Genomic DNA, 16,522 nt, shown 5'->3' with positions numbered 1-16,522 from the left:
GCCTTCCTGGCTTGGGAAGGCAGCAGGGGCACAATGCTGTGGCATCCTCCCTCTCTGCCCACCACTTGCTCCGGACTTGGCAGGGCCGGCCAGGACTTGGAGGTTTGTTCCCCGCAGAGTCCAGCGAGGCATCGCCACACGGTGCCGTCTGCCCTCTATGCGCCGCATCGGGAACTGCAGCCGCGGCCGGCTGAGGTCATAGCAGGTGCATAAGGGCACTTGCTTAGAGGCACAAGCAACTTGGAGTAGGCTGCCGGTTTCCCCAGGACCCAGGCGTGCAGCGCGGCGCTGTGTCTGGGCCCACGCTGCGATCTGACTGCAGGATTTCTACCTCCGTGAAACAAAGGAGGGAAGACTACTAATTTCGCTCCATGAGACTTAAGTTGCGCAGGGCCGCAATACAGCATGGCTCCCCGTGCCCTGTGTGGGGGTCAGCTTCTGCCAGCTGTTAAGCCACCACTTGCCCATCGCCGTCCCACTTGGACATCTGTTTGAGTCCCAGCTGCTCCACTTCTGATCCACCTCCCTGTTAATGCACCTGGGAAAACAGCAGAGGACAGCCCAAGGAGACCTGGATGGAGCTGCAGGCTCCTGGCTTCGGCCTGGCCCAGCACCGGCACCTGTGGGCCTTTGGGGAATGAGCCAGCAGGTGGAAGTTTCTCTCTCTCGCTCTCACTCTGACACCCTGCCTTTCAAATAAGCAAAATACATATTTTCAAAAAGAATTTCTGAACATTGCCTAGTGCCAATGCTATGCTTTTGTCCACAGCTGCCCTAGCACAGTCCCTTGCTCCAACTCTGTCGGTTTATCGCTTCACTTTTTCCCGTGGGAACCTCGGGGACCGTCTAAGCTGGTGAGTCTTCATCTTTCGGCCATCGGGTGGTCAGTGTGTGATGCAGTAAAGCTTGGTGCTGCGCTCCACGTCTGACGGTCAGCCTTACACCTGGCAGCTGCGCCTGACTCAGCTCCAATGTGGCGCTTCACGCTGCGCCTGAGAGCCACCCAGGAGACGCCTCCGGCTCCCAGGTGTCTCCTGCGACACTTACATGCTATGCATGCAGCACACCCTATGTGGTAATCCCGCCCCACTGGCTTCCAGTGTTACGGGAACAACCTGTCAGGTATATCCCCAGGGAGTGGCCTGGCCACACCTGGTGGCTTTGCTGCCGTCAGCACCAACTGCCCTGCGGCTCGGCATGCTCCTCTGGCCCCACAAAGAGCTTCAGGACCGTCCGTTTAACTGCAGGGAGCTGAACTTACACACGACGTCTGCACATACAGCCACAGGCACCAGGAAGTCAAACCCGTGTTCAAGCACAGAATCCAACAGTAAGCATTTACAAGCTTGCCCACGTCTGCTACCACAGGAAGTCATGTGGGAAGTGGGTCAGAGGGTGCCCGGGGCCCCATCGTCCATGGGCACTGAGGCCTTGTCCCTCATCCCCCAGTAGCCTCAGTGGCGTCACCACCGTCCCATAAGACCCCAACGTGCTGCCTTGCAGAGGGAGCCGGGAGGAAACCGTGCACTGTGGGATGCCGTGGACCAGGACAGCATTCGTGTCTGCCTGTCCCTGTCACCATCATCTCCTGTCATCGGCTCATCTATATCCACTGCCCTCCTACCCTCACCTACCTGCCCATGGTCTTCCACCTATTGTCTGTATCTATTCACTTTTCTGTTTATCTACTTAATCACATATTTTAAAAGATGTGCTCGGTCCTGGCGCAGTAGCCTAGTGGCTAAAGTCCTCACCTTGAACGTGCCAGGATCCCATATGGGCACTGGTTTGTATCCCGGTGGCCCCACTTCCCATTCAGCTCCCTGCTTGTGGTCTGGGAAGGCAGTGGGAAAGCCTTGGGACCTGCACCCATGTGAAAGACCCAGAAGAGGCTCCTGGCTTCGGGCCGGCTCAGCTCCGGCCATTGTGGACACTTGGGGAGTGACTCATCGGACGAAGAGCTTCCTCTGTCTTTTTTCATCTCTGTATATTTGCCTTTCCAATATGAATAAATAAATCTTTAAAAAAAACAGATGTGCTTACATTTATTGGAAAAGCAAACTTACAGAGACACGGAGAGGCAGAGAGAAAGACCTTCCATCTGCTGGTTCACTCCCAAAATGGCCAGGATGGCCAGAGCTGAGCCGATCTGAAGCCAGGAGCCAGGAGCTTCTTCCAGGTCTCTCATGCAGGTGCAGGGTTGCAAGGCTTTGGGCTGTGTTCAGTCAGTTGAGCCATCACACTGGGCCTTAACCACGTATGTTAAACGCCAACAGTCAGGAGCAGGTGTTGTGGCACTGTGGGATATGCCGCTCCTACAACAGCCATGTCTTATTTCAGAGTGCTGGCTGGAGTCCTGCTAGTCCATGTCACCTGTCCAGCTTTCCACTATTGCATCTGGGAGGCTCCACCACCCAAAAGGAAGACTTGGGGTTCCCGGCAGAGAAGTTCATGGAACAATGAATGAAAAGATGTTTATTTTTGGTACAAAGAGTTTTGAATTCCACCCACTTCGAAAGGCAGAGTTACACCTAGAGCAGGAGAGAGAGGCTCTGTCCTCCACTGGCTCATTCCCCAGATACCCGCGATGAAGAGTTGGGCTGGTCCAAAGCAGTGGCCAGGAGTTTCTTCTGGATCTCCTACGTGTGTTCAGGGTCCAAGCACTTGAGCCATGCCTTGATGCTTTCCCAGTCACATCAACAGGGCAGCTGGGACTTGAACTTGGCGTCCATGAGGGCAGGAGAAGGATTAGTTTGCTATGCCAAGATTTACTAGCCCAAGATATTTTTAAAAACACACACACATGAGGGTGGAAAGCCCAGACGCACCCCCCAACACACACACACACACACACACACACATGGGGCTGGTCCCGTGGGAAGCAGAGGCAGGCCTAGGATCGTGTGACTGGATGGATGACAGGGGACAAGGTAATGGGTAAGGCCATGCAGGTCATGAGCTGGCCATGTTGAGATCCTTGAGCCATTAAGCAGAAACAAACTGGTGAGTGGCAGGGACTCCTGACCGTGGCCAGAGCCCCCTCCACCAGAAGGCTTTGAGCAGCTTTAGGCTCTGCTGGCTGGTATCAAGGCAAGGCTTGACACCTCTCCTGCTGCACCACGTCACTCAGGAACGGAGCAGGTAGCTTGGGGGCTCCGCTTTGGCTCGCCATGCCATGCATGGACAGGGATGCCCCGCCCTGGGGAGGCACAGGCAGCAGGTGCCTCATTGGAACCAGGGCTTGGTCCCCCACCTCCCTCTCTCCCGGAGCTGAGCTGGGCAGCGGTGGACTCCCAAACACACAGCCAGTGTTCCTCTGCAGAAGACACCTGAGAAGGTGGCCCCAGAGGGAGAGAGGCTCGGCTGCTGTTGAGGGGCGCAGAGTGGCCCGGGACAGAAAGTGCCCCAGCTTGCTAAACAAATGGCTGCCTCTTACTGGCAGCTGAGCCAGTTGCCACAAGACCTATGTATGGTACCAAGGGGCTGGCGTTATAGCTAAGCCATACTTGTGACACCCCCAATCCACACTGGGAACACCAGTTTGAGTTCTGGCTGCTCCCCTTCCCATCCAGCTCCCTTACCAATGAACCTGGGAAAACACATGGCCCAAATGCTTGGCCCTTGCACCCACCTTAGACACCCTGAGGGAGCTCCTGGCTCCTGGCTTCGGCCTGGCACAGCTCCGGCCATTGCAGCCGTTTGGGGAGTGAAGCAGCAGAAGGGAGATCTGGTTTTCCATCTCTCCCTCTCTATGTAACTCTGCTTTTCAAATCAATCTTAAAACAAATGACAGGTGGTTGACCATGGTGATCCCAAAACGCATCCCTGCACTCCTGCACAGCCTTTCCCTCCCAGCAGCTAGCAAACACACATCATGCCAAGTCCCAGAGGCCACCTCCACACGGGACCTGGCGGCCTCATGCTGGCCACAGGGCGGTGGTGTCTGGCACACGCTCCCCTAAGAACAGAACACAGGCAGGCTGTTGGCAGGCCTGGGCCCCTGGTGACACAGCCCTCATTCTAGGACACCAGACTCCCCCTGCTCTGCCTGTAGCCAGGCGTACACACGCTCCCACAGTGCACACACGAGGTCCCAGGGCTCCCACAGTGCACACACTGCCCCATGGCACGGGGTCCCAGGGTGTAAACACCCTCCCCCATGATACAAACACCCTCCCCCATGGTACAGGCCCCAGGGCGCACACACCTTCTCACAGTGCACGCACTGCCCTACAGCACAGGGCCCCAGGGTGTACACATCCTCCCCATGGCACAGGGCCCCAGGGTGTACACATCCTCCCCCATGGCACAGGACCCCAGGGCGTACACACCCTCCCCCATGGCACAGGGCCCCAGGGCATACACACCCTCCCCCATGGCACAGGGCCCCAGGGCGTATACACCTTCTCACAGTGCACGCACTGCCCTACAGCACAGGGCCCCAGGGTGTACACATCCTCCCCATGGCACAGGGCCCCAGGGCGTACACATCCTCCCCCATGGCATAGGACCCCAGGGCATACACACCCTCCCCCATGGCACAGGGCCCCAGGGCGTACACACCTTCCCACAGTGCACACACTGCCCCACGGAGCACAGTGACCCACGGTGACACCCTTGACCGAGTAGCTACACACTTCCCCCTTCTCCACAGGCAAATACTTAGCAACGAAGACCACGTTACCTGCAGAAAATTCTGACTTTTATTCAGAATTCTCACTTATGACAAGGATGACATTTAAATAAGTGATGGGAGATGCCCCAGGGCCACACGCCCTCAGTTCTGTGCCACTCCAGGCACATGGTCGACCTCTTTAAAAAAATAAACTGTGATTTCAAGGCCGTGACCTCCCAGGGAGGGGGGACGATGGTGTACCACCCTCCAGGCCTGGGCACAACCCTCAGGCCTCTGTCCTTCATCTTCAGCAAATGCATCAAGAAACAGTCTTGTTTAAAACCAAGAACAAACAAAAAGCCCACATCTTAGGAAACCTGGCTGTTTTGCTGAGTCCACAGGTGCCAGGACCACTTAGAAGTGGAGAATGGGTACCTAGCTCAAGTTCATGTGACGGGGTTACTGTGGAAAAGCAGTTGTTTACATAAATAACACAAAAATAATTATCATAAATTAAAAACATCAAACCATCACCCAGTGTGAATGCAGCCAACAGGAGGTACTGGGGCGCGGGGTGAGGGCTGGGACCCGGGGCCCCACCTGTCGCCGACACTTCGAGGCACGTATTGCACACACTGCTCCCCCATCCGCCGTCCCCAAACCTGCCACCTGGTGCAGGTGCGTGCCGAGGAAGCTGTGGACAGCACAGCATGGCCCACCTCTAGACCCAGGGGACACAAAGTGACCAGGGCCACAGTGCAGCACAGCTTAAAACAAAAACAAAAGCATGACACCAGGAAAGGAAAACTCACTTCCTGTTCCCAGGGCCTCTTGGCATGGCCAAGGTCGTGAGGTGGGAGGGGCTGGCCTGCTGGAATGATCCAGGGCAGGACAGCCCCATCCCCACCTGAAGGATGCCTGCTGAGCACTCACTGGGGGCATCCAATATGCCCACAAGAGGACTTTACAAAGTTCATGAAAACATCTTCAAAAACCTTTTGCACCAAAATAATTCCATCCCTTGCCATGTGGCTTCCCGTGGGTTCTGCCACACGACCCACACTAGGCCTGCGGTTTGCAGACCCCCTGGCAGGGGGTGCATTTTCCTTCTAGTTCAGACACGCCTCTGCTTGCCCACCATCAGGTGCCAGACACCTGCGCTTCAGCGAGCTGGTCTCCAAATGCGTCCACCTTGGAGTCTCTTGCCCAACACCTCCTCCGGAAGCTGCGGCTGAACCATGCGGCAGTCTGGGGAGGGCTGCCCGTTGCCTTCCTCCTCACAGGAACATAAAACTTAAAAAAAAAAATCACTTGCAATAGGGTCTGGTGTGCTGTTCTCAAAAAATAAAATGGGCTTCATGGATAATTCCTGCCCGAACCAGCCACGTTAGCAGTCCACTTGCCTGCGTGCAGAGGGCTAGCGTGTCACAGGCCCCAGGGCGCCACTCACATGTATGTGGGGCCCTGGTCTGGACCCAGCAGGACTTGACTGGAATTTCCAAGGCAGACCACTGCTGACATCTGGCAAGGAGCAGCCAGTCTGAGCGTGGCACTGCACATTGCGCTGGGCTTGTGACCACGCGTGGCTGGCCTCCCGCTATGTGGCACACTCTCCAGCCCTGAGTTGATGCCCCCCACACTCCCACAGCTGTGTCAGGGCAGGTGGGAACATCCAGTCCAGGCCGCGACAGCTTGGTAAGGCGTGGGGCAGGAGCAGCAGGCGGGGGGCTGCGTCCCGGACGGGCTGACCCAGTGCTGGGGGCACAGGAGTAGATGACTCTGCGAGGCTCCGCCAACCTTCCTCACTAAGTGGCCACGGCGACGGGCCCTGTCCACGGTCCTGACCGGCAGCCAGCACAGGCTCAGTAGCTGAACATCTGTGGTGGCTGCTCCGGCTGCACCTGCGGCGGGGCCGCCTGCGGCTGCGGGGCTGGCGGCGGGGGTGGTGGTGGTGGCGGCGGGGTCTGCAGGACGTCGGCCTGTGGCACAGCCCGCCACGCGAGCGGATGCTGGTCGCTGAGCTGGTTCCCCAGGGGTGTGATGGAATTGACCAGGGTGGTCAGGTTGATGAAGTGGGCCACCGACTGTGGGTTGGAGGCTTCGGGCTGTGGGTGGAGCTGCACGTCATTTGGCCGGTTGTGCAGCATGGCCGAGCCACTGACGGTGTCAAAAGTCACGGTCAGGATGGAGTTGTCCAGCTGCAGCTGGCGCTCGGGGGCGGTGAGGTGGCCCACAGCCACAGGTTGCAGATTGGTGAACTGAGTCCCAGCCGCGGTGGTGATGGGGGTCACGGTGATGTTGGTCAGGCCCACCGAGCTGGACGGAGCCGTCACGCTGGGGTCCCCCAACGTTACCACCACCTGGAGAGGCACACACCGAGACATGGTGAACCGGTGACCTTGTCATGAGGCCCACGGTGACGCCCACGTCTTGCCCGGCTGTAGGAGGGGCAAAGCCCTCAGCCCACCCAATCACCATGGGAACAGCTGCCACTGGGGTGCAAACTCCAAGGTTAAGCAGGGTGGGCACGTGCTGAGGGCAAAGGTGACAGACACACTGGGAGCTGGGCAGGCCCCACCCACCCCGCGTCACCCTCTAGCATATCCTGCAAGGGTTCCCGCTCTTGTTGCCAGCCACAAAGAAAGGGGTGCACTTGGGTGGGCAGCTGCCTGCAGGAGGGGTCCTGCAGACAGCACAGAGCCCTCCCACTCCCAGCCGGAGGTCTGCCCCAGGAACGTGTGATCTGTCCAGAGTGCCCCTGTGAGGCGGTCCGTGGGGAGAGAGATGTCCAGCACGCGACAGGACGACACCGGGGCCAGCCACATCCCCGCCTGCAGAGCCTGCCCTCATGTCCTGATCCCGGCTGCCTGCCCAGGTGCATCCTGGGAGGTGGCAGGTGTCAGCTCCGGAGGCGCGTCCCTGTCCCCCACTTGAGAGAGCTGTTCTCAGTCCCCTGCTTTGGCCTGACTCAGCTGTTGCTGGCATCCGGGGAGTGAACCAGGGGACAGGATCTCTGTCTCTCACTTTCAAATACTTGTTTTTGGTGAGATAGCCCAAGTTTATTAGTGGCATCAGGCTTTTATAGACTGAGGCTCACACAGGATGAGGAGGCGGTATTGAGGAGCTTATGGTTCCCATAAGCCTTTCTATGGAACCCATCAACTGTTCCACGCCCTTGTTTAAAACTATCCTTTGTTTTGTACGTCCAATCAAGTGTCCCCATTCAAATGATATCCTATTGATTGTCACCCTATGCTCGCTCTCCTTCTATGAATCACAGTGTCCTGCTAAGAATCACTTTTCTGTGTTTTGTAAATTAGGCCTGAAAGATGTAGCTAGAGAGAACATGCCCTTGGAAGAGCAGAAAATGGGGAGACAAATAAATTAAAAAAAAAAATACAAACATAGCAAACATTATGGCACAGCAGGTTGAACTGTCATCTGCAATGCCAGCAGCCAAGAGAGCACAGGTTCAAGTCCCGGCTGCTCCACTTCCCATCCAGCTCCCTGCCTGTGGCCTGGGAAAGCAGTCAAGGATAGCCCAAAGCCTTGAGACCCTGCACCCGCGTGGGAGACCTGGAAGAGCTCCTGGCTTCAGCCTGACTTAGCCCTGGCTGTGGCCATCTGAGGAGTGAAGGTCTCTCTGGCACTGAAAGGAGCCCCGGGAGGTGGCCTGCACGGGGCCCCACACGGACCTGCTGTATGCTCTGCACGGCAGAGCTGGTCTCGTCGCCCACACCGCCTGTGAACTCGGCCTCCTTCTCCGAGTACTCGCTGAAGGTCGCCTCCTCGGGCCCCGGGGCCTCGGCCTCCTCCTCCGGCTTCTGCTTCCGCTTGTGGGCGCGCTTGGTGGCCTTGCTGTGCTTGCCCTCGGGCAGCTCCTCCTGCTCCAGGCTCAGCTCGGGCTGCGGGCAAGCGGGTCTCAGTGTCTGCACACACGCGTCCCCCAGAGTCCCGGGGGTGCCCGGGCGGTGCGGCCACTGACCAAAGGGGACGCAAATCGGGATTCTAACAGCCTCGCTCTGTGCTAACACACGGTGAGGGCAGATAGAGGAAGGGTTCCAGCATCAGCGAGTGAAAGCCAAAACCCCAAAAAATTATCACTCAGGGCTCCTGGCCCCACGACTAGAACAAGACCACTGCAGCACGTGCTTCTGGGTTACAATGCGGCCGCCCACAGGCCGTTCCCACGCCACCTGCAGTGGGAGTAAGACAGGGCCGGCCCACTCCTCGGCTGGCTGTCTGCCACGGGCAAGGGCACTGCTGACCACAGCCAAGCCACAGAACATGGGCAGGGCGGTTACCCACAGGACCTGGTGTAGGCCGTGGCACAGGCCAAGGGCAAGCCTGCCAGGGCACAGCGGCACACGGGGGCAGGGCGGCTGGGTGTCCCAGGGCTGGCCATGGACATCCACACACTGGCCCCTCCTACAACCCAGCCATGCTAGCTGGTGTTATGCTCAGCCCACAGGGACAGACACTGGCTTCTGACACAAAAAGACCCTCTTTGGTAACCAAGACATTCTTAGAGCATCCTCTTGCTAACTTTCCTCTTGGCTGGGGATCAGACTGTGCACAGTGTGAAAGCTGCCAGCGCGCACACACACACACACACACACACACACACACTTGAACCATAAAGAAAGGTTGCCTGCAGCAGGGAGCGTTCTAAAAGGCCCTAAGAAGCTGGGGAAGATGGGGCGTGGCCCGCGCCGCTCGCGGCTCACCTGCACGATGCCGATGGAGGAGGCATCAATGGTGGTGGTCTCAGGAAGGTGGTCCAAGTCATCGATCCTCACCGCCAGGACCTGCGGGGGAGGAGGTGGGAGGACAAAAGGGGCAATGAGTGGGGTGCACCTGCCCAACGCCCCATCCCCAACCACCATTGGGAATCCAGTCTGCATGTGCACCCACAGGATACACCACCCGCCGCCTGGGTGTGGCCGTCCACGGCCCAGAACCATCCTTCCTGAACTCTGCTGGATTACGTGAGACTCTCTCACCCTGAGAGGACCTTTGGAGGCCCTTCAGGCATGTGTCTCCGCATCTCCTCAAGTCGAGTCCAGGTCCTTCCCCATCCTGGGGCTCCATGTAGGCAGGAAGAGATGGCAGGGACACCTCCCACCAGCCCAGAGTCCACACTGGCAAAGCTGAGTGAGGGGGAATGCAGGGTGGCAAGCCTGTCCCCAGAGTCACCCAACTGAGGCCCATCCCAGCAGCCCCGAGCCCTCCACGTGCAGGTCCATGCGTGTGCACACACATGTGCATGCACACACTCCCTTCTCTCAGGTTCATGGTGAAGTGGCGACCCTGCTTTTCCCCTGACAGCCATGTGAGAGACAGAGAAAGATCTATCAAGTGAGCTGCCACCTGCTGGTCCACTCCCCGAACGCTTTCAATGGCCTGGGGACATGAAGCCGGAAGCCAGAACTGTCTGGGCAGGGACCCCTACTGCCCCCTCTGAGCTGGGGACCAACCCAGGCACTCAGCCATGGGGTACTAGGTAGGGTCTGCAGCCCCCAACCCTGGGAAGCTGACCGAGGGAAGCTCCACCCCTCCTCTGTGTCTGCTTCCCCCTCAGACACCACACTCACTGCCTGCCTCCGATGGCCCCTGCAGAACAAGCCAGGCCCTGCTTGTTCTGCACCTGCGCCCCTCAGTCCCCAGCGTCCCCTAGCACCTCACAAGGAGGTGCCCATCAGGGGCAGGAGCAGGGCTGTGCCATGACTTTGGGGCACAGTTTACAGCCTCAGCAGAAGTGCATCTGAGGCCCCATCCTACTCCTTCACACGGTGCCCCTGCATGGCAGGCTCTACTCCGAGGAAACACAGCCTCCGGGAGGTGCACAGGGTCTGCACAGCGAGGTTGGCCTGTGAGCAGGTGCAGGGGGTTTGCACCATGGAAGCATGCCCTGGACCCTCCTCAGGACCATTCCCATCACCATCGTCAAAACCATCCCCACATCATCATCACCATCTTCATCACCACCCTCATCACCATCACCTCCAGCAACAGCCCCACCATGGCGGTCCCCAGGGCGCAGCTGTGGTGACTGCGGGCGCAGAGCCCTACCTCAGGGTGCTTGCGGCGCATGTGCCTGCTCATGGAGGCCCGGGTGGACACCTTGGTCCCACACAGCTGGCAGCTCTGTGCTTCCACCTTGTCGTGCGTTAGCTGCACGTGCTTCTGCAGCATGTACTCAGTCACATACTTCTTATCGCACACGGAACACGTCCACTGCTTGCCCACTGCTCCCAGACACAGGGATGGAGGAGGGAAGGACAGGTCAGCCCAGAGACCCCTGCCCACTGCTCCCAGACACAGGGAGGGAGGGACACAGGTCAGCCCAGGGACACCTGCCCACTGCTCCTGGGCACAGGGAGGGAGGGACACATGACCCACTGCCCCTTGTTGCTGGGCATGGAGATGGAGGGAGAGGCATAGATGACTCCCAATCCCTCCTGCACGCCCATAACATGTGACTGCTGGGTCTGACCATGGGGGTCAAGCATGGCCCTGAGTTGGCCAGGAAGGAACAGCTGCCACACCAAGAGCCACCATCCATGCCACTGTGCCCAGGCAACACTCCAACACCCAAGGGCAAACAAGACTAAATAAGCCAGGGGTCACCACTAAGCCTGGACCACACTCAACATTCTGGCAACACTTTCTGACATCTGTCCTTCCCCTCTCCACCCTGCCCTGTGGACCACGCCACACACACCCGTGCCCCTCCCTGCCCTGTGGACCACGCTGCACACACCCGTGCCCCTCCCTGCCCTGCGGACCACGCCACACACACCCGTGCCCCTCCCTGCCCTGTGGACCACGCTGCACACACCCGTGCCCCTCCCTGCCCTGCGGACCACGAAACACACACCCATGCCCCTCCCTGCCCTGTGGACCACGCCACACACACCCGTGCCCCTCCCTGCCCTGCGGACCAAGCCACACACACCCGTGCCCCTCCCTGCCCTGCGGACCACGCTGCACATACCTGTGTGGATGAGCTTGTGGGTCTCCATGGTGTTTCTCTCACTGAAAGTCTTGCCACACAACTCACACATGAAGTCTTTAATCCCTGCAGGGCGGGGGAAGCGCGCTTGGTCACGCACAGCTGCTGAGGACAGGCACACCACAGCACATGCCACTCCTGACACCCAGGACAGCTGGGTGGCCTCACAGGAGGCCACAGGCACGCCCAGCTCAAGATGCTCCTGCTAACGTGATTCATGTCTCAGCAGCCAAACCCTGAGAGCGTGCAGGGGCCCTAGGAATCCACGAGTCTCCTTACACCTGTGGCCTGTGCCCCCGCAGCCCTCCCAGGTCCCAGGGAGGGTCTGTGGGAGAGCATCAGGAGCAGGCAGTGCTCTGTGGCCCATCGCGTGGACAGCAAGTCTCCCCACGCAGGTCACCCGATGAGGGCACAGTGAGCACTCCCCACTCCAGTGTTATAAAAGATGCAGGCTGACCTCAAATAAACTTGGCATTCTGTTTACAAGAGTGACCCACTGCGTGTTGTCCTGTGTTGTCTTATGTGTTGTCTGTTTGTAACCCTAGTCCCTCCGCTCGGCTCAGGGTACGCGGCGACACGGACGTTGCCGACAAATGGAGGTTCCACCGAGACCGAGAAAGAGAGGATACGGTGAAGGCTCGTCCCGGGAGGCTGGCCAGCGGATTAAGGTAAATGGGACGTATTGTAAGTCTCTCCTAAACTGGTAGGAGAGGGAGTTTTATTTTGACATAAAGTCAGGTTTTAGTTTTATTTTGAAATATAGTTAGGGTTTAGATTTATTTTGAAGTATAGTCAGGTTTTAGATTTATTTTGAAGTATAGTTAGGTCTTGGTGTTTAATTTATCCTGCGAAAAGGACGATAAAATGGGTTCAGCCTTCTCCCAGGATAAATTGGTCACCTTCTTGAAGAACTTTTACATCATATGGGGAACGCTGTTGGTCGGAATAGGATGACAGGAAAATTAAGCAATTCAAGCAAGGCTGATTAAAAAAAAAAAAAAAAAGACAGAAAGAAAAAAAAAAAGAGAAAGAAAGAAACATGTTCTGTAACTTAATTTAAACCTAAAGCACGAAGTGAACCTATATACTTGTTTTACAAAGTATCTCCAGGTTAAAGTATGTCGAAGAAGACGTTAGAAGTCGCAAAAGGTTTAAGAGTTATATGTCTCTGTTCTGATGTGTTTGGTGTTTGTGCATATGTTTGTTTAGTCGTATTGTTGGTGTACTACTATTTTTGTCCGGACAAAAACTAGATTTTGTTTTAATATTCTTTCTCCAGTTCTACCTTTGTCTTGAATTGTTAAGTTGTTGTTCTTGTTCTGAATCGGGTGTGTGTGTGACTGACTGACGAGATGAGACGGACCATGACTGGCCCCTTTTCTCTGTCCTGATAAATAATTTTAGAGAGGTCTAACGAATTTAAAGGTTCATATGACGTTTTCTTGCTTTTTGATCTTCAGCTTACAGTGTTGTTCTGGCACTGATCAGGTCTAGCATACAGTATTCGTTAACATGTTCAGTTAAATGCTAAAGGTACTTTTTGTTTAACTCATTGAGACCTCTAAATTCTTCAGAGTTCTGAACCAAGTCTCATGACTTTGGGGTTTCTAGTAGGATCCCTGGAACTCTCAAAGATTGAGACAAAAATTTGAATAGTGTAATTGTCATTTAAAATAATTTGGATTCGATATGATAAAATTATGCTAAATTTGTTGCATCATATATGCTATTGAATAGATGAGTACTTTTGCTCACTGGTCAAAATGTTTCCTAATCATGAAATTAATCCAGATTGTTAATTATTTGTGTTCTTACTTATAAGGAAGTATGTGGGATTTTTGCCTTACAGGAAAACAACAAATTCTTTTAAATTGTATAGTGAAATTGGTTATGATGTGTATAATTTCTGAATTTTGCTTTTAAGACAATGGAGTTGGAGTCTGATTTCTTGTGAGAAACAACAGTGTTGTAACATCTCTTTTTAATTGTTAACTTTGGTAAATTCCTAGGTAATCTCCCAAGACAACAGCCAAATTGAATTTTTTTCAGCTCTCTTGCCTTCAACAAAACAAAAGCTAAGGAGAAGCTCCAGGCCCTGGAGCCATACATAAAACAAGGGAAGGGCATACATGGAGTCTGCCCTTTGAAGAATTTGGGAACTTGATCTTGTCGTCCCTGTTGTAGTGATTCTTATCTGCCTGCATTTGAAAAGGGGTGAATTCCCAAATCAGCTAGAAGAAGGTTGCTTGAAAAACTTCTCTTTCCTGGTTTTTAGGCGGGATTGTGTTAAAATGTGTTTCCATGAATTGGGAGAAATGGTTGAAATTTGCTTAAAGCCATTGTTTTTGAAGTTTTTGAAGTATGCATATGAAGAACCTGGAAGTTTTCTGCCTTTTGTGATTTCGCCTTAATGGCTTGGCTGGGGGCTGTGTGAACTCCAGCCCTGATAGTCTACATGACACCCGGCAGGACACCTGGCAGGTCACTAGGCAGACCTCTCCTCAGGAAGGAGGTACCTGGTGTTTGATAAGATCCACCACCTTATAGCTCAGCGATTTGTACTTTTTAAAAGTTGTTAGTTTCAAACCCACCAATATAAGCCTGCTAGATCATGACTGTATAATTAATAGCCTGAAATGTATAAAAACTGGGGGCTTGGGCCCTGGGGCTCGCTCTCTCTTTCTCTCGGGCACTCTCTCTGGCTCACGAGCTCGCTGTTTGCTAGCCCTGTGGATCCTGCAGGTTGCCCCTCCCCGCCCAGCCATGCTGGGCTGGGGGAGGTGGCTGGGAGACCTAGGTTAGTTTGAATAAACCACCTTTTTGCCTTAGCACGGACTTCAGGCTTGATGATTATCTGGGGATTTCAGAAACTGGCACAACACATACATAAAAATGCTAGTAAATATCTAAAAATAAAAAATATCTCTAATTTTGAAAGCTGTCAAAAAATTGAAGCATTGAACTTTAGATAGTCTCTGTTTAATTGGTGACTTTATCAAATGTCTATCCAGCTTCAGTATGCTCTATTCTTGTTCCAACCTTTGAATTTGTTAAAATTCTTAAAAAGTTATGAGATGATTTTATGCATTAATTCCTGTGTTTAATTCTCATGATCTAAAAGAGCTGTGTTTTCAAGAGTATTTTCTGTTAGGTATTTACTTTGAAATGTTTGGGTGATCATTTATAAGTGACAGAAGCTTTTGATATGTTACTGTTTGAATCAGTTTGACTAAAAGGATGGACATTATAATGAAGAATCTTTGATCAGATATTTTAAGGCCTCTTGGCATATTTAATAGGTTTAATTCTTCTGGTTTTGAGAGTTCTAGATGGGCCCCTAGCAGCCTCAAACTCAGAAGAATGTGCTTCAAAGGATGTATCTTTCAGTTGGTAAAGTTAATTGTAGGACAAACAACTGATTCGATCTGTAAAAAAAAAAAAAAATGGGGGCATTGCTAAAGTTTAATAGTAAACTATAGGTATGGTTTATTCAGATTATTAAAAGCAAAATGTAATTCTAAACAATTGGTTACTTTAACACACTTAAAAATTCTCCCATTCTGCGGGTTGCCTTTTTACTTTGTTGATTGTTTCTCTAGCTGTACAGAAGCTTCTTAGTTTGATCAGGTCCCAATTGTTTATTTTGGTCTCGATTTCTACTGCTTTTGGAGTCTTTTTTAGGAAGTGAGGGCCTACCCCTAAGTGTTGCAGTGTGTTTCCAACATTTTCTTCCAAAAGTTTGAAGGTTTCTGGATGTAGGTTTAGATCCGTTATCCATTTAGATCTGATCTTAGTGTATGGTGAGAGATGTGGATCTATTTTTTTGTTTCTGCAGGCTATTAACCAGTTGTCCCAACAGCATTTATTGAACAGACCTTCCCATTTGCCTGGATTGTCGTTTGTCTTTTTGTCAAAGATTATTTGGCTGTACCTGTTTGGGTTCCCTTCTGGTGTTTCTATTCTGCTCCATTGATCTTCCTCTCTATCTTTGTGCCAGTACCAGGCTGTTTTGATAACCACTGCCCTATAGTATGTCCAGAGGTCCGGAACTGTGATTCCCCCTGCTAACTTCCTGTTCTTCAGGATGATTCTAGCTATCCGTGGTTTTTTGTGTTTCCAGATGAACCTTTGGATCATTGTTTCCAGTTCCATGAAGAATGTTTTGGGCAATTTGATTGGGATTGCGTTGAATGTATATATTGCTTTTGGCAGTATAGACATTTTAATGATATTGATTTTACCTATCCAGGAGCATGGGATGTTACTCCATCTTTTGAAGTCTTGTTCAATTTCTTTTTTAAGTAGTTTGTAGTTTTCTTCAAATAGGTCTCTTACATTTTTGGTTAGATAGAGGGCTAATCTCCAGAATATACAAAGAGCTACAAAACAATCAAAATATCAAAACAAACAAGCCACTCAAGAAATGGGCACGGGAAATGGGCAAACACTTCACAAAGGAACAAACCCAAATGGCAAATAAACATATGAAAAAATGCTCAAGTTCCCTGGCAATAAGGGAAATCCAAATTAAAACATCAATGAGGTACCACCTAACGCCAGTAAGACTGGCCCACATGAATAAAAGCACCAACAACACTTGTTGGCGAGGTTGCGGGGAAAAGGGAACCCTACTCCACTGCTGGTGGGGCTGCAGGCTGGTACAGCCTCTATGGAAATCAGTATGGAGAACATTCAAACAACTCAAATTCAACATACCGTATGATCCGGCAATAGCACTCCTAGGAATATATCCAGAACACTTGTTTTATGAGAAACCAACATGCACGCTTATGCTCATAGCAGCACAATCAGTAATTGCAAAACCATGGAAGCAGCCAAAATGCCCATCAACAAAGGATTGGATAAGAAAGCTATGGTTGATCTACTCCATG

The 16,522-nt window shown here is 53.2% G+C and overlaps 1 protein-coding gene across 3 annotated transcripts in view; it reads right to left on the bottom strand.

Moving 5' to 3' along the window:
• Nucleotides 1-6,440: 6,440 nt before the first annotated feature.
• PRDM15 (PR/SET domain 15) overlaps nucleotides 6,441-16,522 on the bottom strand; it is a 45,968-nt gene continuing 35,886 nt past the window's right edge. For all 3 annotated transcript variants that reach the window (XM_058661596.1, XM_058661597.1, XM_058661598.1), the window contains 5 exons: nucleotides 11,613-11,696; nucleotides 10,688-10,863; nucleotides 9,343-9,423; nucleotides 8,311-8,520; nucleotides 6,441-6,975 (listed from right to left, as the gene is read on the bottom strand). In XM_058661596.1, coding sequence (XP_058517579.1) covers nucleotides 6,478-6,975; nucleotides 8,311-8,520; nucleotides 9,343-9,423; nucleotides 10,688-10,863; nucleotides 11,613-11,696 — 1,049 coding nt within the window. In that variant the 3' untranslated portion in view covers nucleotides 6,441-6,477. The remainder of the gene's footprint in view (nucleotides 6,976-8,310; nucleotides 8,521-9,342; nucleotides 9,424-10,687; nucleotides 10,864-11,612; nucleotides 11,697-16,522) is intronic.

This window comes from Ochotona princeps, chromosome 3 (assembly GCF_030435755.1).
Source record: "Ochotona princeps isolate mOchPri1 chromosome 3, mOchPri1.hap1, whole genome shotgun sequence".
Classification (NCBI taxonomy): Eukaryota; Metazoa; Chordata; class Mammalia; order Lagomorpha; family Ochotonidae; genus Ochotona; species Ochotona princeps.
Note: the sequence above shows the minus strand (reverse complement) of the source record. Positions and strands in the feature narration are given on the sequence as shown.